Raw genomic sequence first — 24921 nt, forward strand, 5'->3', positions numbered from 1 at the left:
CGGCTTCCCGACCAGTGTTCGGTTTATACTGCGGAAATTTACGCTGTTCTCCAGGCTGTCCACTACATCCGCCGCCATCAGCGGATACAGTATGTTATCTGTTCAGATTCTCTCAGCTCTCCCCTCAGTCTCCAAGCTCTGTACCCTATCCACCATCTGGTCCACCGGATTCAGGACTGCCTGCGCTTGCTCCATTTGGGGAGCGTCTCTGTGGCATTCCTCTGGCTCCCAGGACACGTTGGTATCTGTGGCAATGAGGCGGCCGATATAGCGGCCAAGGCTGCAGTCTCTCTTCTTCGGCCAGCTATTCGATCGATTCCCTTCGGCGATCTACGGAGCGTTTTATGTCGTCGTGTTGTTCTTTTATGGCACGCACATTGGTCGACACTTCCCCATAATAAATTGCGGGACGTGAAAGCTCTTCCCTGTGCTTGGACCTCTTCCTCCTGAACGTGTCGTCGGGAGGAGGTAATTTTAACTAGACTCCGGATAGGGCACTGTCTTTTTAGCCATCGACATCTTTTAAGCGGCGATCCTCCCCCACTCTGTCCCCACTGCTCTCAGCTGTGGACGGTAAGACACCTTTTAATTGAGTACCCCTATTGTACCCAGTTACGCGCCCGTCTACAGCTGTCGCCTGATATATCGTCCATTTTAGCAGATGACACGCGCTTGGCCGATCACGTTCTAGAGTTCATTAGTGCCAGTGAGATGACATCAGTCATTTGAAGCTCTTTTTGGGGACAACCAACCCCTTTCTGTAGTGGATTTTTAAGCTTTCCTTCTGTTTTTAGTTTCTCCAATTTTTTGAGTTTCGTTCCCATTGCTGCTGCCTTCCATTTTCGTTTTTTACCGTTTCCTAAGTCACAGACTGGGCGCTAATGACCATAGCAGTTTTGTGCCCTAAAAAACCAAAACAAAAAAAAACAAAAAATCTTCAAGTGTGTGTGTGTGTGTGAATTTTGTTAAACTAGTAGTTCCTGTGGCACATCATAACTTTAGTTTCTGCTATTGCGTTAACAACAATGTTCACACTTCACTTTTAAGTACCACCTCCAGAGTGCACTGTAGGTTAAACCAAACTTGGTATTGCTTTTTAAACTTGTGGAAAAAAAAATTAAACTATAGTAACAGATTTGCATAATAGTCATTGCCAGAATTACTTTTTTCTGTGTAATGGTAAGTAAAATTTTGTGCTTGAGTTGTAGAAATTATTGTCCCTAATGTAACCATTCTGCCTATTGCAGGTCCTACTCATACTACATTGAAGTATCCATGGATCAGCTGGACTGGGTCCGTGTAATTGACCACACCCGCTACTACTGCCGCTCCTGGCAATGGCTGTACTTCGAGCCGCGAGTGGTGCGATACATCAGGGTCGTGGGAACCAACAATACTGTCAACAAGGTGTTCCACGTAGTGAGCTTTGAGGCAATGTATACCGCATCGATGCCACCACTTCTGGATGGACTTGTTGGTGAGTTGAACAGATACGTGCTGCAGTACTTTGATCGTATGGCAATCGTCCTAAGCAGTGGTGATTGTATCATTACAATTTACTTTAATAAGTCTGTGAACAGTTAGTGTTTGTATCTTTTTATTGTTATTGCATTACTGCAATCTACATCTGAATGTGCTTACTGTATTTGTCGCTTTCTCCCTCTGCATTTTTTACCCCCTGCACTTCCTTCCATTACAAAAGTACTATTCCTTGGCAGCTCAGGATGTATTCTATCAATCTAGCCCATCCTTTAGTCCTTTTCTGCAATCCCTCTTCTCTCATCTATTAGAGTCACTGCCTTGACGACAAAGTTTCACTTTGATGAAAGGTTGTATGCCAAAATCCTCCTCCAATTCTTTCACTGCGCACTGCTGTGTACAGATTGAATAGAATGTGGATTTGCTACAGTACTATTCCACTCCTTTCTCAACGATTGCCCCCTGTGTGACACAACTGCAGTCTGGTTCCTGTACAAGCGCCGGCCGGAGTGGCCGTGCGGTTCTAGGCGCTACAGTCTGGAGCCGAGCAACCGCTTCAGTCGCAGTTTCGAATCCTGCCTCGGGCATGGATGTGTGTGATGTCCTTAGGTTAGTTAGGTTTAATTGGTTCTAAGTTCTAGGCGACTGATGACCTCAGAAGTTAAGTTGCATAGCGCTCAGAGCCATTTTAACTTGTACAAGCTGCAGATAACTTTCACTCTCTGTGTTTTTTTCCTAATAACCTCAGAATTAGTAATAGTGTAGTCAAGTCAGTATTGTCAAACGTTTTAGAGAAAACTACGAATGCCATGTTGGTTTGTGCTTCTGCAACCTGTCTTTTAAGGTAAGTTATGGGGACAATTGGTATAGTGGATGTTCTTACATTTCTCTGGAACCCCATACTGATCACTCCCCAGGTTGGCTCCTACCAGTTATTCCATTCTTCTGTAGATAATTTGTGTTGAAATTTCTGTCTCTGTTGTGTTAAGCTGATGGTGAAACATACACCCATCAGCACTTACCTTTTTTGGTATTGGAATTATTATTTTCTTGAAATCTAAGCTGACATATACGAGGGTTGGAACTTAAATAGTGGCAACTATTTATTTACAGCTTGTATAAAGTAGATAAGTGTTTCAAAGTTTTACTGACCTTCAAAGTAGTTACCAGCATTATGTATAACCCGTTGCCAATGATGTGGAAGTTGTAGGATACTCTTAGCAGTGCCAGTGATGTTGACAGTTCAGGTGGCATGGTCTATCGCCTGACGAATTTGTAGCAGTTCTGAAGTGAATGTTGTGAAGTGTTTCCTTCAGTTTAAGAGTAGAGTTGAACTTAAGAGGGCTTAAGTCACGGGAGTGCAGTAGATAGTATAGCACTTAGCAGCCCCATCAGTCAAACAAATCAGTAACAGCTTGCACTATACGTGCTTGAGCATTGTCCTGCAAAATGATGGTCAGGTCCTGTAGAAAGTGTCATCACTTCTGTCTCTATGCTGTTCAGTTTAGGAACACAACCTATGACCAGCTTGGAGACACACATTTATCTACAATGTCCAAATAAATGGTGATCAGTCGTACACTTGGGGGGAGGGGGGGGGGTGTTTGCCTGTCATAGGTACAAATAAAAGGGGTAAATAGAGGATAATGAGACAAGGAAATAATCCTATTAAATATAGGTCCAGAAACCAATGGTTTCCCCAATACGATACTCACAAGTACAGTCATGCCAGTGTTTATTTCAAAACAATACGAGTGAGATGTAAATTACAGAGTGATAAGTCAGCCTCGTTTGATTATTTTTTTTTTTTTTTTTTTTTAAATACCTAAGTACTAGTACATAACATTTCAACCTTAGGAGTATGTCATGACTCATCAGTATTGTAGCCTCCCAGGTCCTCCATCTTGAATCCATTGGATATTAAAAGCTTTGGTTATATTTCATCCCTGTTGATAGTGTCAATGAACTGAGAGAACACATTGCTATCATTGTCAGTGCCTCTGGGATTTTTGAACATGTAAGGTCATTGATGAGGAGGTGTGCTGAATCCTGCCTTCACGTAAATGGTAACCATGTGGAATACCTGTTTAATGTGTTTGTTCTCTAGTACATATCTGTAATTCTGGATCCTCTCAGACTTTCGTCATGTACAGAGGCATAATATGTCGTGTTGGGGAAACCATCCGTATTCGTACCCTTGATTATTAGGATTATTTGCTTGTTTAATTATCCCCTTACATGTCCCTTTCGTTTGCATCTATAATTGATAAAAACCCTGTATAATGACCTTCTTTCTTGTAATGCGACAGGTCAGTAGGTGACCTAGACTTCAATGAATGAAACATAATTTAAAGAGTGGCAATAATACAGTGTTTTTACTCTGTGAATGTTCAGTTGTAGATTGCTATTAAGGAAATTACTCATTGCGTAACACAGTGACTATATAAGCCCATGACTCTGTGGCAACTACCTAAATGCATGTTTCTCGGTAATTCCTCGTCGTTGACTGAGCAAAATAGTGACTGCACTCCTTGAATGCTGGAGGCAGACTGACTCTGGCATTGGCGACAACACCTATTTAAAGACATGTAATAACATTTTTACAAATTGCCTTAATACAAAATTATCACATTTTAAATATTGGCATAAAAGTAGGATTGACCCGCGCGCGCGCCTGTGTGTGTGTGTGTGTGTGTGTGTGTGTGTGTGTGTGTTTAGAGAATGAAGATTTTTACAGAGTGACGTTATTGGGCTGTATGAAAAAACGTAAATTAGTTACAAACTATGGCACGCAGACACTTCATTAAACATGTAAATGTCACTATAGATACTCAATTTAAGTTACGGCATGTTCAATATGCCTACCATTATTGACGATGATGTGGCGCAAATGAATAGCAGAAATTCTGCATGACCGGCTGAAGTGTCAGAGCAGCGATGTTGTCAATGACATCCTGAATGGCTTTTTTCAGCTCAGCAATTGTTTTTGGAGTTATTTCTGTACATCTTAATTTATTCCCACAAAAAGAAGACACCTGTTCAGAATTGGAGAATATGGTGGCCAATTGAGGACATTGCACACCAGTCAGTCACTCATTGAGGGTGAAGAGGCTTTTCTATCACGAAATGCGTAATATCATTCCCCCAAATGCACCAATTTTGCATATTGACAAACCCATCCAAAGGGAAGTGGGCTTCATCACAAAACCAAACCGTGCATGCGGATACTGATGCTCATAATGCCCCGTGGCCAGCTGTGCAGTTTGAAGGCCCTATCACAAACCATACAGAAGGTATGATTATTTTATTTCACGTGGTTGTCATCCTGTATTACATGTAGCTTAATTTTGGGTGTTTGCTTTCATCACTGGGGTTAATCAAAGTTCAGCAAGAATTTTGTGGAAACTCAATTACCAATTGAATCGTTTCTTTAACTTGTTGAAATCATACATTTCTGGTAGAAAAAAGAACCAGGGTTCCAATACAAGGACACTGGATTTTCGAAAGGATTGCATTTTGAGAATTCAACAGTATAGAATTCTTAAGATGACAGTGGTTTTAAATACTGATAACTTCTGAAATGCAGCTTCGAGAAAAGATCTTTGTTGGAAAGAAGAAACCAAAGACTTTCAAATAACATAAGTCAGTCTTAAAGCAAATGCTTATTAATGAATTTGAATTTTTAAGTGCATGTGGTTTTCAGGAATTCTCAATTTTTAATATTTCTGTAATTAAACTCTTCATGCTGTTATGTGCAGCCTGCAAACCACACGAATCCCTTACTAATATTATAAATGTGAAAGTAACTGTGTCTGCTATGTTTTGAGAACTAAACCACTGAACCCTTTTTGATGAAATTTGGTGTGGAGATAACTTGAATCCTCATAAAGAATATAGGTTAAATTTAAAAAATCATGTTACAAAACATTAAGTTTGTTGCATGATGTACATGTTGGGCATTGTTTAGCTACTTCAGTAGTGTGGCGCATAGATGCGCACTCGTGATATTTTATTCTGCATGCACTGCTTAGCAGCAGTGCTGCATTGTGCTGCGTATGCTGCATTGTGTGTTAGGGCAGATGAGGAGCTGAGCTTATCCTTACAGGCAGACACATGAAGGCAGCTGATGTTTGTTTGCCTACAAATATTATAAAAATTGTGCTGCACTGACCTGCAATTTTTTTTTTTTTCTTTATACGTGTAGCACTATTTAATAATTTTATGAGGTGCGCATACTGCTTTAGTGCCAAACTAGATTCCTTGAAACAGACATCAATTTTGTGTTAGGTAGTAGATATTTTGTGATTTTCAGTCTTATACAGGGTGTTTCAAAAAGGACTTCACAACTTTAAAAATTCATATAAATTTATTGAAAGGAGATATAGAGCTGGATTTAGTGTTATTTTGTAGGGAAGCACACAGTTTTTTGGTTTTATTTTATTTTATTTTTTTTTTTTTTTATATTTTAAACTAAAGATGTTGTATGTGGCTTAGGTTGGTTATCCTGCACACATCCCATCAAAAGTTAGTTTCTTCCCAAACTAACTGTAGCATTGCAGGTGTAACTTGCTCAGTGGTGGCATAAATTCTTGCTCTTAAGTTCAGGTAGGTAAGCTGGCACAGGAGGTGCAAACACGATGTCCTTGATGAATCCCAAAAAAAATGGTGTCAGGTCTGGGGAACATGGGGACCATGTGATTGGTGTATCATGGCCAATCTATTGACCTGGAAAGTGGTCTCTGAGAAAATCCCAGATGTCAGCCGGTTGTGGAGTGGTGCACCATCTTGCAAGAAGTAAACATTTTGTTCTTTGGCATCCTCGTCTACCTGTTGTATCAAAAATTGTTGTAACACATCCAGATACACTATCCCGTTAATGGTTCTCTCACTGAAAATAAGGGCTGTACACTTTGTTCTTTTGTCAGTGTACAAAAAAGGTCAGTTTAGGGATATCAGGAACATGTTGCAATGTTTGATGTGGATTTTCATTGCCCCAAATCCTACAGTTACGTATGTTAACCTTGCCACTTAAGTGAAAAGTCGACTTGTCAGAAAAGATGATTTTGTCCAAGAAATGTTCCTCATGTAATCAATTTAACATACCCGTGCAGAAATCCTTGTGAGCAATTTTATTGGTGTATTTTATTGCTTGTACAATTGTCAATCCATATGGTGTCAAATGCAAACTGTTTCTCAACACATGCCAAACAGTCGTATGTTGGGTTTGCAGGTCATGAGATGCACACCGGGTCGATTTTGCAGGGCTGTTGACAAAACGTTGTCTCACTTGCTAGACGATGATGTCACATGTGCTTTGACGACCTGATAGTTTCTCACTGAGCACCCCATTTTTACAAAACATCTATGCCACTCGTAAATTGTAGGCCTACTAGGAAGTTTTTTAGCATACTCGGTACGGAAATTACACTGAACTGTTGCCACTGACTTTGATTCTTCAGACGAAAACGCACAGCTAACATGCTCCGGTCCAGTGAAAACAGCCATCTTTAACACAACTGCCGCCAGTGCTCCTTACGGTGCGATTTGGTACTAGCGAGCTACACGAGACAGAACTTGATGTATTTCCCAACAAATTGATACTACAATCACATCTGTAGGTACTATGATTTATATGAATTTTCAAAGTTGTAAAAGTCCTTTTTCAAACACTCTGTATTTAATTTAGTTTTTGTAATAGGCATAAAAATGGAGCAGGTCTTTATTTATTTTAAAACTGTCATTAATAAGTAAGAGAAGTTTTCTGTATAATTTTACAAAAGTCCTGTTTAATTGCGCATACAGTAAAATAATACACACATTCATTATATATCAGTACATTGGCCATATATCTGTACATTGACCACTATACACCCAAATATTTACAAGTTACTAGCTTGCTTACTGATGACCGCTCATAACAAAACTACTGCTATGTGAGTACAGCCATGGGTACCAGCCAGCACTGGATAATAATAATCTGGAAAAATGCAGCTTGAAGAAGCAGAATATTTCATTTATGCGTTGTATATTTATTACGTATGTAAAAGAGAGTAGAAAGAGAGAAACTTTTTATGTTAAGATTGCTATTATAGCAAGTGGAGTTATTCTTCCTGGCTGTGTTCCAATGGGAGGAAAACAAGTCAGATGAGTGGGATAGGAACGTGACAGTAGTGAGCTTGTTATGACTGCAGGTGTTGGAAGTTTTGTGCAGCACAGAATGCACAATGACATGGAGGAGTAGATAGAGAAGGGGGCGTGGAATGGAGGAGTAGTGTGAGTATGAGTATGGGGAGGAGTGTACATAGATGGAGGAGGAGTAACATTACGGTCCCAGGGCAGGGTTGTTGAGATCAGTGTGGGCAGGGGGCTAGTGGAGATTGAGGCCAGGAAGATTACGGGATCAGAGGATGTGTTGCAAAGACAACTCCCATCTTTGTACTTCAGAGAAACTGCTATTGGAGGGGGAAGGATCCAGATGGCACGGGGTGTGAAGCAGGCACTGAAACAGGACATGCTGTGCTTAGCAGCACGTTCTGTCACTGAGTGGTCAACTCTGCTTTCAGCAGCACTGTGGTAGCCATTCATTCAGGTGGACAGGTGGTTGGTGGTCATGCCCACGTAATACGCTGTACAGGAGTTGCTTAAGAACTGGTATACGATGAGACGGCATTCACAGCAGTCCCACCTCTACTAGCGTAGGATAAGCACGTGACAGGACTGGGGTAAGATGTGCTGTATGGGACAGGTCTTGCACTTGGGTCTGCCACAGGTGTGTGACCCATGTGGAAAGGGGTTGAGAGTAGAGGTGGTTCTTCGTAAAAGTGCATGCAATTGAACTCTGCTTTTCCAGTGCAGTTAGCTGGCTAACCACCATCTCAGAAATCATGACATTGTGAAAAAACAATGAAATATTTGGGGCAACCAAGATTTTAAGAAACCTAACCAGAACCACCTAAATCTTGACATGGGGAGGGGGAGGCCAAATATGTGTGGCAACCATGTTTATAAGTTCAGGAGATTGTCATTGGCAAACTTGTAGCGTCACCTGATTGTCTATCTCTTACACTACCTGTGTGTGTGTGTGTGTGTGTGTGTGTGTGTGTGTGTGTGTGTGTGTGTTTCTTCCAGCAAGCTCTTATTGTTATTCAGATCCTTTACTTCTCTTCTTTGCAGCTCCAAAAGAGAATGTGGCAACCATAGAAAAGAGCGCATCGGTAATCGAAGGTGTGAGTCGGAGTCGCAATGCCCTCCTGAACGGGGACACGAGGACATATGACTGGGACTCAGGCTACACCTGTCACCAGCTGGGCAGCGGTGCCATAGTTGTCCAACTCGGTCAGCCCTACATGATTTCGTCTATGAGGTTCGTGTCTTGTGTAATTCGTGCATTTTGAAAAGCAAAACATGATTGGTAGTAATCTGAATAGAACAGCAAACTTCTGAATAATCGCTATGCATTTCTGCAGCTTCAGTTCATAGAACGGTATCATTACTGGTTTTGGCTTTTTACTAAGTCATCCTCATATGATCCATTTAAAAAGGAAAGAAAAAGGGAGAGAGTATAATATTACACATCTAAATCAGAAATGAAATGAACTGTTACTTACAATTACATATAAATGAATATGTTACATTGTCACTTGTCACCTGAACAGGCCTAGAGAGGTGCTCATAGTTGTAAACATGACTGTGGTCTGATTCTTTGAACTGGAGGCTACTGTTCACTATGTAGTAGTATAAAGTAAGTGACTCCTCCATCACAAATGTAAGGATGTCACCACAAAGTAATGTCTTGCTCTCTCTCTCTCTCTCTCTCTCTCTCTCCCTCTCTCTCTTTTACCAACAACAGTGTTGCAAATGGTGAAACGTGAGGTATGAATTCTTTGAAGCTTCTTGAGTACATGTGCAAAATTTGCTTCCTCCAACGCATAGTGTAGTTACAGTAATGTTTCAAAATGCTAAGGGATGTGTGTTATAAGCAGCATGTTGCCATCGAGTTTCTCAGTGCCGAGAAAGAAACGATGGCAAATATTCGCAAATATTTTTGTAAGACAGTGGAATTTGTATAGTTGACAAGAACACAGAGGGAAGGCCATCAGAAGATTGTTCAGCAGAGCTCCACAGTTTGCAGCAGGTGGGAAGGCTGCCCACAGCGTCCCTTACATGTTGTAGTTTATTGATGTTCTCATTCATAAGCATCAACACACCGAAGCAACTTTGGTGTCATAACGATCTGGGGGATGTTTCAGTTCACCATGATAATGCTCGGCTTGTTAAAAGTTTGAGGATTTCAGAACACATCATCAAACAGGTTTGGACAATGTTACGTCATTCACACTACAGTGCTGACCTAACCCCCAAGCTTCCACTTGTTTTGACCATTAAAGGATAGTATTCATGGCAGACATTTTGAGGACGACCAGGAGATGACATATTATGAAGACATTGTTTTGTGACTAGGACAAGTACCAACAGGGCATACATGCACTCGTGTCTAGCTGGAGGAAGACTGTAGAACTGGAAGGTGATTATATGGAAAAAATAGGGCATGCAGATAAAACATTCTTAAACAATGGAAAATCCAGGATGGTATAACAGGGTGTATACGAGCCAGGACAACTGGGAGATCTGGGAAAAACCTGGAAATTTTTTAAATTCTGGGAATTTTTAATTGTTTTTGTTTTCAGTTAAATTTTTGTAATTGTGGCTGGTGAGAGCCAGTACTGTAACAAAGTATATTACTGTATCTCACTACTGCAGAATAATACTGCAGCATAAAACATGAATCTTCTGAGTCTGTTCAAGAAAATTTGTACAATCCCCAGCTAGAAGCCTCTTAAGTTCTGTCCTGGAAGAAGTGTGGAAAACACATTGTACGAACATGTAACAACGCCTAATTAGAGAATAATTGTGGGATAACGAAACCGGTGATTCTGGCAGGGTTAGTGAAGGTAGCTGGCGAATAAGTTACGAAAATGGCAGGAATAGTTACAGACTTAGTGATGAAAAGATTGTTTGTTAGAACAAGGAGGGAGAAGAAATAGGGACATCACACAAATCATGGAAGAATGACGATTCCAAATTTATATAAAAATTTCGTACTACTACTACTTTTCGATCTCGTGCTTGAGAAACCTGAGCGAATTAATGAAATGTGAAACTATTTCCTGAATAGACATTTGATATTAGTACTTTGTGAATTATATTTTGTTGTGTTTTAAAAATGACCAATTGTACCAAAACAGTCTCGTTTATTTGGTGTGTGAGATACATTTTTTGCAATATTAGAAAGGCCTATTTTGTTTTATCTAATGGACAGGGACAAAATAGAAGTTATTAGCTCAAGAAACCATACTAGCCTTCGGTACTATTTGTATTAACCGCTTTTTCAGTATTAGACAGCATAATTTAGATTTTCCGTGTAGCAAAAGTTTGACGAACTTTGAAGAGGTAGTAGATCCTTTCACACAAAGGAAAGCACAGCATGTAAAGCTGTAGCAATATTAGAGAGAAAAAAAAATGCTAAGCGCTAAGGATTGAAGAAATGTGTACTGTCTTGCTTGTCTCTTGTCTTTACTGGTTTTATGTATCCAATATTTAATTATATGTCGCACAAAACAGCAAGTTATTAGCTAGTAGGCAATAAACAATGCAAATTTTCTGAAGCACTCTTGTTCTCCCAATTACAAATAATACCATCCAGTATTACTTGCAAGTTTTTTTAAAGAGGGACAGGATGTCAAATCAGCCGACTGGGAGCAGGAGAGGTACCACAGGACATTTTAATTTCCACTGCCCTGAATACAGTGTGATAGCATCCATTACAAAATATTGCACGTTTGAATTCCACAGAGTGAAATATAGTGATGTGTGATAGAATAATGCTGTGTGAAGAGGCATGGCACTGCGTTTTGACACATTTAGGACCAAATAACATGTCTTACATTTCCACGAACACACGTTTTATGTATCAGACTCTTCGGAGAGATGTGCACTACAAAATGAACATATTTTTGAAAATTCAATTTTTTAAAGTTTTGACATCCAGTCTAACACGCTCGAGGAAGAGGGGGGTGGCGTCACTATCTAGTATTGCCCCAGTTCAGAAGTATCGGTAGATCCGGGGCTGATGCGCAGAGCAGTCTTGAGTTATTGTGGGGAAGGGGGTAGTCTTCGTGTGACCCGTGTTCACATTTAGTGATTTTGCTGTTTACTCTTTGTTTACTGCTCTCACATCAAATGAAAACAAAACGGTTTTCTGTGGCTGAGAGCTATTAAGTGAATTAAAATACATTAACATAATTATAGAAGTCTAAAATATGTTAATAGTTTCAGATTTTGTTTTATTTCCACCTTTCTGACAGTCAAACATTAATTGCCTTGCAGAACACTGAAGTCATTTTTATCAGTTTGCTAAAGAAATTTGGCTTTTATTGATCTTTTCCACTGAGGCACGCAATGTATTTGAAACGAAGTGTTTAAATTCCACACTATTGGCTAGCTTCAACTATTCGCTGCATTTCAAGTGCACGTTTTCGTCTTCCAACATGTGTGGCATTATGCCATAATAAAAAACCAAACGTGAGATAATACAGTACTGGTACTCCCTAGAAAATTTACATTCCGAAAACCACACTGAAAAGCTTAATATCAGTTCGAGGCCTAGTTCATTGGGAATCTGGACATATGAACGTGCACTTTAAGCACACACTTTAAATGTGCACATTTTAGTATGGATCACGAAATTCCAATGCTCTTGGAGTATCCATTGATGTCTTGTTTCTTTTATGGCATAATGCAAGATCTTTTAATGTTTTACACGTACGGACATATGGGCCTCCTACGTCGTCATAGCTGCGCAGGCACGGTTGCGCCTGTTAGCTGGTGCTTTCTGGCAACTGCTGAAACGGACCAATTTCTAACAGTTCACGGGAAAATATTATAAATGGTGGTTTGTAAAGCGTTACTTTCAAAGTAAACTTAGTTTTATGCAAGTTGAACTATGTGCGAGAATGTACTATCAATTTCTTAAATCGCAGAGCGTTTGACTATCATTTAAGAATCATCTCTTTGATGACGAGCCATTTAGAAGAATTTTGAGCCCAGAAGATTAGACATTTATGTCATTATTAAAAATTTTACTGGCACATTTGTGTGATGTATCTTAAAAGTGTAATACTTTCAAAAAAGATCAATATTATATGTGAATGCTGAGTTTCTCTTGTAGCTTATTAACCTTATAGCCCAGTATCAATGTGAAAGCTTGATTTTCTTGTAGCAATGCTATGTATATTAATTTAAACCATTAACTTTTCCTGTTGGTGTGTTTGCACTACTTAACAGTGATGTTGCCATTGGCTGAAGATTGTAATATATTAATTATTCCTTGCTACTGTAGTGTTATCTTGAAGCTGTGAGAAAAGAGGACAGGCGTTCCAAGACGTGGAAGCAGAGACGATGCTGAGGGCAGACGAAACTAGGAGAGATATTGTTACATGAAGTAAACAGTAAGGGGAGAGCCTTGCGAAAATGCAGACGCATTCCCAAGGCGTTAGTTACTCTTCAAGGAATTAACATGTAACGTCATATGTCGTCTAGACGTTGTAGTAGGTTGTCACCGTAGAACTTTGTAACCAACAGGCACGTACTAGTGTATAAAGCCAGCTTGATACCAGCCCTGAGAACAGCAACGTCAGTAGACTCACAAGGGTTAGAAAGATAGCAAAAATGCCAAAAACTGTTGACCCTGCAGTCCCTACTCCGGGGAGCCCAAGGGGCGGGGCTGAATGACGTATAATAATAATGTTGCAAGCCTTATTTGGCAGAGCAGTTACGTTTATCTTTCAGCTCAACAGTGTTGATACCAAACTGCATTAACATCCCCACCTTAGGGGCAGTAGTGGGGACCTAACTAAACCATGATTGTCAGGCACCTGGCTGGATGGCTTTAAGTGGGGAGAAACAGTGCCCCCACATGACTCTTTAAAACCCCTAGATTTCGCATTTTGGCAGAGTTCTCAGTCAGATGATCTGGGCACTGAATCCACTTCCGTCGACTCAAGCCTCAGTCCAGCTCTGCATAAGTCTGCTCTCTCTCACTTGGAGTGCCTCAGTGATCAGTGTCACATTCATTATGTATTGTTTTGCAATTAAGTTGTTGCCTTAAGATACTGTTAGTGTTTGGTACTTTGGTTAGCATCCACTCCTGGGACTTCTGCACTGGCTTCTGTTGTAACAATGTTACTCATGCTTTTTCTAACCCTAGAGCTAGCCTCCAGTGTATTAGCTAGTCCCGTCTGGAATAAACAACTATTTAAAAACCCTGTTTGTCCGAGAGTCTCCACGAGTTCCCTACCGAGTCTCACTATCTGCATTTCTAGTAAATGCCTGTACTAGTGTTGGCTCAGATTGAAGAAAACAATTAAATGCCTTCACTGTGAATTGTCCTCCTGCTCTGTACCGCTCCAGAGCGTAGACTGACCAGCAACCCCTTTTTCCCCTCTCCCACCTATGTCAGGACACGACACTATATCATGTGTCCTATGCTCTGAATATCCGCTGTCATCGGCTGGCGAGATCACGTGACATGAGCTATGACTGGCTTACAAAAGCGCATCGCAGTCTCCGGAAAGTAACATGCGGTGTTTGGTGGAAATCGAATTTATACTTTCGTAATATGAAAATATGCAGTGTACAAGTTGCTGCACATCAAAGATCTTTCCAAAACATTTTTTTTTTCCTGTGTTTCCTTTTCTAAAGTGCCAGGAAATTCTATGCCCGTGTATAAAACCATAACCGTTCAAAGGATTGACAAGTTTTACGGTTCTGAGGGAAAATATACTGTCATTTAACACGGAAAAAGTGGGTTTACACCTGGAAAAAAGCAAATTTTAAACCGGGAAATCCGAGAATCTTTTTTTTTTTTTTCCTTGTCCACTTATACACCCTGCATAATGATATTATGGAAAGAGTAGAGTAGATTTGTACTACACACTCACTCACTCACGTAAATGTAACTGTCACACACGACAACTGCCTCTGGCTGTGAAGACAGTGGTTACATGTGAGACAGTTGCATGCCAAACGCTTACTTGTTTAGCAGTCTTTTTGTTGTGCCTGTCTGCAACGGAACATTCAGGAGTATTGGGCATGGGACCGCAAACTAATGCAGCACCTACTTCCTTTTTTGTGTTGCAGTGCCTCTCCTCCAACCATCCTTCCTTCTCTTCCTTATGTTCTCATGGTGGCAGCCTTTTATGTTGACGTAGCTATCCCCTAGGCTTTCCTTTCTTGACATATTCATTCATTTACCTTACATCACCTTTCAGTTGGAGTAATTTTTGTGTTTGATCTAAATTCTCAATTTTTTTTCTGTAGTGTGGCCTGACAGGGGAAGAATACCTTAAATTGCTCCTACTGAATGCAGTGTTACAGATCGTGTGTGCACTAAAACTGTGTAGTCTCATATATGCACATAAAAGCCAGTGTGGTAGCCAGTCCTATGTGGGGGTCATTATCTGCCTTATTGGTAGATCCTCCTGACAACTCAAGGATCACATTGCTGATGCACAAGCTACTAACTCCTCAGGCATGCGAAGGAGTCTACTTGGGGCATTTGACTCCCGGCAATGACTGTCATGCCAGATGACTTGGTTGCAGCTGGCTGGCTTCTGTGGTGGGAATCCTGGATTGGAATGGGTGACATCAAGGGGATGTTTTGCATATGAAACATATCAAGTTAAACCTAAACAATGGATGCTCTGATCTGGCAGGTCATCAGACAGGTCTAGAAATTTCAATAAAGATGGTGCTAATCTTCCTCCTTTCCCAAACTTGCTATACTGTGGGAAGAGGGACAGGCCAGACGATTGGGAGCGAAACATTTCATCTGATACCTGCTATGTTTTCAAACAGATGGAGGACGAAACCATTATTTTTTGAGGGGCACATTGGAGATAAATTTAGAGAAGTTCAGTCACTGTGGAAAAATGCACAGTGGATCGTTACTGAATAAAGCCTCCTCTGCTGCACACACTACTGGTCTCCAGACATGTGAATGACTGAGTGACGTATCAGTGACCATTGCACCACAGAAAATTTTTAATATAGTCCAAGAAGTCTCCTTCCACAGATACCTAACACTCCTGGCAGATGAAGCACTATGGGCTCATTTCAAACAGTGCGGCGTGCATACAAAAAGCCCCGAGTATAATCTAACAGATACAGGCACTTTCATTTTAGCCTTTGAAGAAAATATTTTTTCCTGGGGAAAATTAGTAATGGCACATAGGTACAATGTGAAACGTCACATCCCGCCACCGATGGTTTCTGATTCATATGTTTCAGTTTTACGTCGTCCCACCACAGGGTGGACACGAAGTGTGGAAGCTGCATATGATCACTCCACACAGGTAGTTATTGTGGACAAACGTGCTCTGTGTGTCAATTGTTGGGAACACTTGCCCCAATGTTTACCAGTTTGTAGCCCACTTTTTAAGAAAGAAAACAGGATATAAGAATATGACTGTGTGACACACACACACACACACACACACACACACACACACACTCTCTCTATTAACATGCTGACCAATTATGTGGAAGTCGCAGACATCCACCACCATAGAGTGTCAGATCGTTTAGGTAGCAGTGAGTACAGCAGCGGTCTAGCTCACTTCCCTGGGACACTCCTGACTATAGCCTTGAATCTGATGAACACTCGCTGTCCAGAGTAATATGCTGGGTTCTGTTACTTAACAAGCATTTGAGACACTCACATCCGAGAACCTATCAATGTGATCATACCTTCATTAAGTCTGTTGTGGGGCATTGTTTCAAGTGGGTGTCACAGTCTGTAATCTGCTGCAAACTAAGGCTTTGCTTTCCTAGCTTGTTTGTAATCTGATTAATTCATTTCTTCCTTTATCTTTCTCTTACCCAAGAATTCATTCCCAAACTGCACTCTAGCTGTTGTGTTTATTGAGATGTCAGCACCAATTCTGACTGGCTTTCAATATACACTGCTGGCCACCGTAAATGCAACACCAAGAAAGACAAGAGGTAGCACAACAAAATTTATTTTGTAGATAACATGTTGACCAAGTATCAAATGATTACGTTTACAGACGTCTGTGACATGTGGTTCCTGCCAGAATCAGTAGCCAGAGTAGCCGCCATTGTTGGAGATCACCGCTGCCACACGTCTCGGCATTGAGTCAAAGAGACGTTGGATGTGTTCCTGGGGTACAGCAGTCCAAGCAGCTTCCACACGTTGCCAAAGATCATCTGGTGTGGCAGCTGGGGATGTAATCTGGGTCACTCGTTGAGCAACCATGGACCACATGTTTTCTATCGGCAAAAGATCCGGAGAGCGAGCCGGCCAGGGAAGCACTTCAATCTGGCTATTGACGAAGAACCTTTGGACAATGCGTGCCACGTGTGGTCGCGCATTATCCTGTTGAAATATGGCTGTGGCCGAGCCCTGAAGGTAAGGAAGGACAACTGGCTCCAGCACCTCGGATATGTAGTGCCGGCTATTTAAAGTACCGGCAATGCATACTAGAGGCGTGCGAGAGTAATATCCAATACCGCCCCATACCATAATACCCGGTACAAGACCAGTGTGGCGGTGCATAATGCAGCTGTCCAGCATCCTCTCTCCACGGTGTCTCCACACTCGAATCCGACCATCGTGGTGCTGCAGACAGAAGCGTGCCTCGTCAGTAAAGACAACGTCATTCCATTCTGCCGTCCACATCCGTCTGTCATCACACCATTGGCGATGGAGACATCTGTGGTTCTGCATCAATGGTAGACGAAGCAATGGACGTCTTGCGGACAGAACACTCTGCTGTAAACAGCGTCGAATGGTACGCGCAGACACTGGATGATGCGTTACAGACGCAATGTGCTGTGCTATGGTTCGGGATGTCACTGAGCGATCCGTCACTGCCATGCGCACAATTTGCCTATCAGCACGTGCAGTGGTGCACCGAGGTGAATGCGATCGACCACGTCGGTCCGTCGTACCCTCCTGCATCCAACGGTCACATATCCGCATTACAGTTGTTTGGTTTCGTCCAACACGACTAGTGATTTCTCTGTATGATAATCCACAATCTCGGTAAGCCACTATCCTTCCTCTGTCGAACTCGGATACTTGATCAAACGATGTTCGCTGTTGTCTACGAGGCATAACTGATCGTCTTGTGAAACAACCACAAGGAAAACACACGTGCTGAACGTACACTCGTCGAAATCACCAAGCCTTAAATGGCGCTATGAGGTGGCGCCACAGGTGCGCATGATGTGCGTCTGCGCTGAAATTCTAATCAGTTGCATATCTCATAGCTGCAAACCCATGGTGTAAATTTCACTTGATTCGGATGCTTCCTTCAGGGTGTTGCATTTACGGTGGCCAGCAGTGTATATATCTTTTAAGATGTTGTTTTCATTTTGTTCCTCGTCATCCTCGGAATTCTTGTTCTTATGAAATTTGAGTCTACCGCTTACAGTCAGTAAATATTTATGTTGCATTGGATGCATGTTTCGAAACTGGTTGTGGTAACTGATACATGGAAGTTGTGGTTCAAATCATTAGTATCAGATTAGATCAAGAATTGGCAGCCTATGCTTGTGAATTCTGCTACCAGAAAAGTCACTTATAATTGTTATAAGAGGGTTGGAACTTATGTAGTGGCATCTATTTATTCACAACTGATACAAAAGAGTTACATGTTTGCACCTGTTACTGTCCTTCAAAGTAGTCACCAGTGTTGTGGAGAACCCGTTGCCAGTGATGTGGAAGGGGTAGTGTACCATTAGCAGAACCTGTTCTGTTGATGGTGTGAATGGAGTGGTCTAAAGTTATGGTGATTCTCGTGTGCGACTGTGATGGTGTTATGCTAACGCATTATGTTCCTCCACAGCAGGCCGTCAGTGCACAGCTTTACTGTTCGTGTTTGGAGCATCACCTGCAACCAGCTTTGCGAAAGAAGCGGCGATGCTTTCTGCGCGACCCACCCATCATTTTGTATGAGAATGTGCGGGCCCATACTGTGCAAGCTGTGGCTGCTCTGTTCAGTCGATGGGACTGAGAAGTACTGTACCATCCACCACATTCCCCAGACTTAAGTCCTCGTGACTTTGATTTGATTCCGAAGATGAAGGAACCACTTTGTGGCATTTGCCTCAGAACTGTTCAGGAGATTCGACAGGCAGTAGACAACTCCATTCACACCATCAACAGAACAGGCTCTACTAACGGTATACTACACCTTCCCCATCACTGGCAACGGGCTCTGCACAATGCTGGTGACTACTTTGAAGAACAGTAACAGGTGCAAACATGTAACTCTTTTGTATCAGTTTTGAAGAAATAGTTGCCAGCATTTAAGTTCCAACCCTCGTACTACACTCCTGGAAATGGAAAAAAGAACACATTGACACCGGTGTGTCAGACCCACCATACTTGCTCCGGACACTGCGAGAGGGCTGTACAAGCAATGATCACACGCACGGCACAGCGGACACACCAGGAACCGCGGTGTTGGCCGTCGAATGGCGCTAGCTGCGCAGCATTGGTGCACCGCCGCTGTCAGTGTCAGCCAGTATGCCGTGGCATACGGAGCTCCATCGCAGTCTTTAACACTGGTAGCATGCCGCGACAGCGTGGACGTGAACCGTATGTGCAGTTAACGGACTTTGAGACAGGGCGTATAGTGGGCATGCGGGAAGCCGGGTGGACGTACCGCCGAATTGCTCAACACGTGGGGTGTGAGGTGTCCACAGTACATCGATGTTGTCGCCAGTGGTCGGCGGAAGGTGCACGTGCCCGTCGACCTGGGACCGGACCGCAGCGACGCACGGACGCACGCCAAGACCGTAGGATCCTACGCAGTGCCGTAGGGGACCGCACCGCCACTTCCCAGCAAATTAGGGACACTGTTGCTCCTGGGGTATCGGCGAGGACCATTCGCAACCGTCTCCATGAAGCTGGGCTACGGTCCCGCACACCGTTAGGCCGTCTTCCGCTCACGCCCCAACATCGTGCAGCCCGCCTCCAGTGGTGTCGCGACAGGCGTGAATGGAGGGACGAATGGAGACGTGTCGTCTTCAGCGATGAGAGTCGCTTCTGCCTTGGTGCCAATGATGGTCGTATGCGTGTTTGGCGCCGTGCAGGTGAGCGCCACAATCAGGACTGCATACGACCGAGGCACACAGGGCCAACACCCGGCATCATGGTGTGGGGAGCGATCTCCTACACTGGCCGTACACCACTGGTGATCGTCGAGGGGACACTGAATAGTGCACGGTACATCCAAACCGTCATCGAACCCATCGTTCTACCATTCCTAGACCGGCAAGGGAACTTGCCGTTCCAACAGGACAATGCACGTCCGCATGTATCCCGTGCCACCCAACGTGCTCTAGAAGGTGTAAGTCAACTACCCTGGCCAGCAAGATCTCCGGATCTGTCCCCCATTGAGCATGTTTGGGACTGGATGAAGCGTCGTCTCACGCGGTCTTTACGTCCAGCACGAACGCTGGTCCAACTGAGGCGCCAGGTGGAAATGACATGGCAAGCCGTTCCACAGGACTACATCCAGCATCTCTACGATCGTCTCCATGGGAGAATAGCAGCCTGCATTGCTGCGAAAGGTGGATATACACTGTACTAGTGCCGACATTGTGCATGCTCTGTTGCCTGTGTCTATGTGCCTGTGGTTCTGTCAGTGTGATCATGTGATGTATCTGACCCCAGGAATGTGTCAATAAAGTTTCCCCTTCCTGGGACAATGAATTCACGGTGTTCTTATTTCAATTTCCAGGAGTGTATATCCTCACTGGGAAAGTTAAATATTTCAGAAAAAACTTAATCCTTCATTATTGCCCTTAGCAGACAAAAGAAAGCAGATGATATCTTCTGAAATTAATATTAGTTTTGTGAAAGATTCAGGTGAAAGAAAACAATTTGGAAATGTTACTTAACACATCCATTTTTTTTTCTCTGTTTTTTCTCTGCTCTTAACTTATTTCTTGTATTTAAAAAAGAAATGAATTATGTAGATGCACCTGCAATTTTTGTTGTGAATGAAGCCGTATAGACTGCTTAATATGTTTGTTTGTTTATGGCATTTTGAATGCTACTATTATTAGTTCGATCTTTTAAAAGAACAGAAAAATGAGATATGTTAACTAAATGTTACTGGGTGACAAAAACTAAAAACTATTCCAAAAATAATACCTTTATATATGTGTTCTCTTGCTGCTGCTGCTGCTGCTGCTGCTTCTGGTTGGCGATCAGATTTCTTAATCTATCCATTCGCCCCCTCTCCACCTCCAATCATATACACGCAAATTGACACAAACTTTAAAATCATAAAAAGTGATTTACATGAATACATTTTCACAATCATAAAATTAACATTTAGGATGGCAGAATTAGTACATGTGGAGTGTACAAAATTGTAACAAGAAAGGAAACCATGTGTGTACAACTTGAAAAACAAACGCAACATATTTACTACTGGTGCCATCTTTCGGCTTTATCACTTACATTTCTATTTAAACTTTTGAGCTGAGTTTGGCAGTTGATAGCACTCTAGGGCATAGGTTTCATCACAATCGACACTGAACTTTGTTTACAAGCTTTAGGTTGTGGTGAATGAATCTTCAATTCTTTACTTTTGTAGCTTTTGTTGTCTGGCATGGTATAATTAACACTGCTTATTCTTATGTTTCTTTAGTCTTAAATACAGATCTGATGGTGGCATGAGTAAAATAAAAAATAAATAAACATATCAAATGATCTACGTGGTTTTATTTTTTTATGGACTTCTATGGTACTTTTTATTTCAGAGTAAAGAACACATTTCAGATTCTGTCGCTGGATTGCAGAAATTGACTCGTATGCTCGTATGCTCAGACTTTAGCCCTGAAATATTTCATCACCATTGATGTTCTCTGTTTGACAGGTTGTTGCTGTGGGACTGTGACAGCCGCAGCTACAGCTACTACGTGGAGGTGTCGGTGAACACTTGGGACTGGGAGGTGGTTGCCGACAAAACGAGGGAGGCATGCAGGTCCTGGCAAACCCTTACCTTCAAGCCCCGGCCCGTCGTCTTCATCCGCATTGTTGGGACACACAACACTGCTAATGAGGTCAGTCACTGTGGAAAGCTGCTTGGTGACTGTGGAGATGGGCTAATGTCAGGACGGACGCGCGCGCGCCCACACACACACACACACACACACACACACACACACACAAACACTTCTTTTTTATATAAAATATAGCTGTGTTCACCCGAATAACACATTTGAAATACTATCACGAAAAATTCCAGAAATCATTTCACTCAATACGGTCCTACTTTTACATTCCCAGAATTACGTTTTTCACGATGTTTTTATCAGTTCCTTGAAATTCTTTGTGTTCAGGATATTTATTCCAACTTGCTTTTGCATTATCATGATTACAAATTTCCTGCTATTAACAACTGATGAAACTTTAATGAGGAGAAACTGATGCTCTGTTCTCCCTATTTCTGACTCGGTGGAATTCATTAAAGTTGGAGGAATTCTTGCTGTTAGTGCTTTGTCTCTTAACACTGCAAACCTAACAATAACTATACCAGACGTAGTGCTGTTTATAGTTTATCGAAGTGTCGGGTAGAGCTAAAACTTTAGTATTAGACTGAAAAGATGGAAAGTTTGCAGCTATAAGCTCTCTAGGGTAATATACAAAGATAATATACAAACTATGTTCGAACTGTCGCAGATATAGAGCCTCTTGTGAAAAAAGTGTGAACTCTGTGGGAACTGTTGGCATATTATTTTGTGGAAAAAAAGGTGGGGTGATGGTAGCGATTTTCAAAGTATTTGTAAAGTTCTGAACAAATAGGAAAGCCTTAACAATTTAATACGATAATATTTGTTACATACTTTTGGCACTTACCTTGGAATATGTTCTGATTTCTGAGGTGTTGGTTAGGATGGTACCCAACAGCAAAACTAAAATTTTACTGCACCATTTCTGCACTAAAGTCCAGGTTTTGTAACCTGCTTCAGATTTCTGCTAGCTGTCTGATGCAGACACCAAAACGTTTAAATATATTTCTCAACTAGGGGGGAAAAAAAGCCACAAGAAATTGAAACAAACTATATAATTATGGGTTTTTAGTTAAAAAAGTATGAATGACCAGTATGCTTGTGGAATGAAAAACCAATATATTTTCTTAAATTTCCCTCAATTTTGCATTTTTCTGAAATTTGCTCTGTGAAAAGTGTAAAAGAGGGATTCCACTGTATTAAAAAGTATAAATGTTAAAACTTCTTTCGAGGGGACTGCACATACTTATCATCAGTTTCATCCACATTTATGGTGTGTGCAGGGCAGGGTCAGAAACGAAAGTGACGGAAGTGAGAGCTCCGTAAGGCCAAGCAATTAAAATAGCAGTTTTGGTGGGGGTCAAGCAAGGCCTGAGTGACTTGTGTTAGCGTGTTTTCCAGTCAGCGGTTGGTGCAGCGGAAAAAAGTGCGGAATGACACTCTGAGGGTTGTGGGGTTGAATCCTTGTGCAGAACATATTTTCTTTTTTTTAATTTTTACGTCATTTACACTGCAAATAAACCTAAACAATCCTCAATATATTTTCATAAAAGGTACAAAATAGATTGAAAATATAGCCGTAATTCAAGGATCAAATTTCTTCTGTTAATTTCTCCCCAGGGGGCCCACAGTCCTTGTGTGGGTATGTGTGTGGTGTGCATGGGGCCCTGAGCTATTGCAGTCTCCTTTCCTTTCCGGGCTGCATTACCATCCCTGTTCCTCTCCCTCCCTATCCTTACTCCTTTGTCCCTGTCTCCCCTTTTTCCTCTTAGTGGACTTCTTTGTCGGCCTGGCTATCCTCCTGGCTTCGTTTTGGTCTGTACTATTGTTTAGTTTGCTCTTTCCATCTCCTTTTCGGAATTTATGGTCCCCTTGGGATTTGACCTCCATTTCCAAGGTTTTCTGTTCAGTGTGAGCCATTTGGGGATGAACTCCATACCTAGCTTCCACGGTGCAGGTTCCTGTCCCCCTCCCATCCCCTTTCCCTTTGCACCCTGGCTCCCCTCCTGCTAGGTCACCAGCACAGTAGCCAGTCTGTGTGGTGGTGCTGTTAAGTACCCACTTGGCTGAGCCCCCTGAAACCACAGGGATCACACTGCTAGTACCTGAGCTGTTAACGCCTCGTGTATACCCAGTAGTCGATGCTCATCACTTTGGGGTGCCAGAACTCCTGGCAATGGCCGCCGTGCCAGATGGCCCTTGCTGTGGCTGGCTGGCGCCCACGGGGCGAGCCCCTGGCCAGAGTGGGTGATACTAGGGCGGGCGCCTTGCGCATGAAGCGACAAAAGCTTCACCATCGTGGCCATTCTGTGGCCATCTCATAAGTGGTAGCAGGCGTGACACTCCTTCCGTTCCTTCGGCCTTCCCCTCCCTGGCCACCCCCTGGGAGGAGGATCAAGCTCGCCGGCTTGGGTTGAAACCTTTCCCTCGGTACCTGGTTTGTACCAGGACGGCTGGCGGACGTTTTGCCACGACAAAGCCTTTGTTTTTCGTGGAGACAATTGAAGATAAGTATGGCAAAGTGGGATCGATGAGTAAAATGCGGTCCAGTGCTTTGCTCATAAAGACATCTTCTGCTGCCCAATCTGACTCCCTGCGTGCTTGTGACCGTCTCGGTGACGTCCCAGTCTCTGTCACGCCCCACCAGTCTTTGAACTTGATGCAGGGCATTCATTTCCACTGACATCTTCTTCTCCAAACTGACGAGGAGCTCCGTGCTAACCTCGAACGGCAAGGGGTTCGTTTTATCCACCGTGTGCTGTGCGGCCCTCCGAACAATCGCACCGCTACGGGTGCCTTTATCCTGGCCTTCGAGGGGGATGTCCTCCCAGAGAAGGTCAAGGTAATGGCGTGTCGGTGTGATGTAAAATCTTATATTCCACCACCAATGATATACTTTAAATGCTTACGATTTGGACACGCGTCTTCTGCTGCACCACTGATCCTCTCTGCGGTGACTGTGGACGCCCCCTCTGTGAGGGGAGTGCCTGTGCTCCCACTCTAGTGTGTGTAAATTGTCTTGGACAGCATTCGCCACACTTGCCTGTATGCCCGGAGTTTGTGAAAGAAAGGAGGATTCAAGAGTACAAAACCTTAGATCAGCTCACCTACACTGAGGCTCATCAAAAGTATGACCGGCTCCAGCCCGTGTCTATGTCTTCTACTTTTGCTTCCGTTACGTCCGTTCCCACTTCTATCCCCTCCTCTTCCCAGCCCCACCCCATTCGCCCCATGCCTTCAGCCTCCTCCTCCCTCTCCCACTCCCCCTCCCTGTCAGTACCCATACCCACCCTTTCGGGCACTGCTCCCCCTCTCCCACCAGAGAAGTGC

General features: G+C 42.7%; 1 protein-coding gene across 1 annotated transcript in view; it reads left to right on the plus strand.

Moving 5' to 3' along the window:
• LOC126210086 (BTB/POZ domain-containing protein 9) overlaps positions 1-24921 on the plus strand; it is a 148485-nt gene that overhangs the window by 111663 nt on the left and 11901 nt on the right. The window contains exons 7-9 of the mRNA XM_049939212.1: positions 1248-1477; positions 8653-8842; positions 21456-21642. Of these exons, the coding sequence (XP_049795169.1) occupies positions 1248-1477; positions 8653-8842; positions 21456-21642 (607 nt within the window). The remainder of the gene's footprint in view (positions 1-1247; positions 1478-8652; positions 8843-21455; positions 21643-24921) is intronic.

This window comes from Schistocerca nitens, chromosome 10 (genome assembly GCF_023898315.1).
Source record: "Schistocerca nitens isolate TAMUIC-IGC-003100 chromosome 10, iqSchNite1.1, whole genome shotgun sequence".
In the NCBI taxonomy this organism is placed as follows: Eukaryota; Metazoa; Arthropoda; class Insecta; order Orthoptera; family Acrididae; genus Schistocerca; species Schistocerca nitens.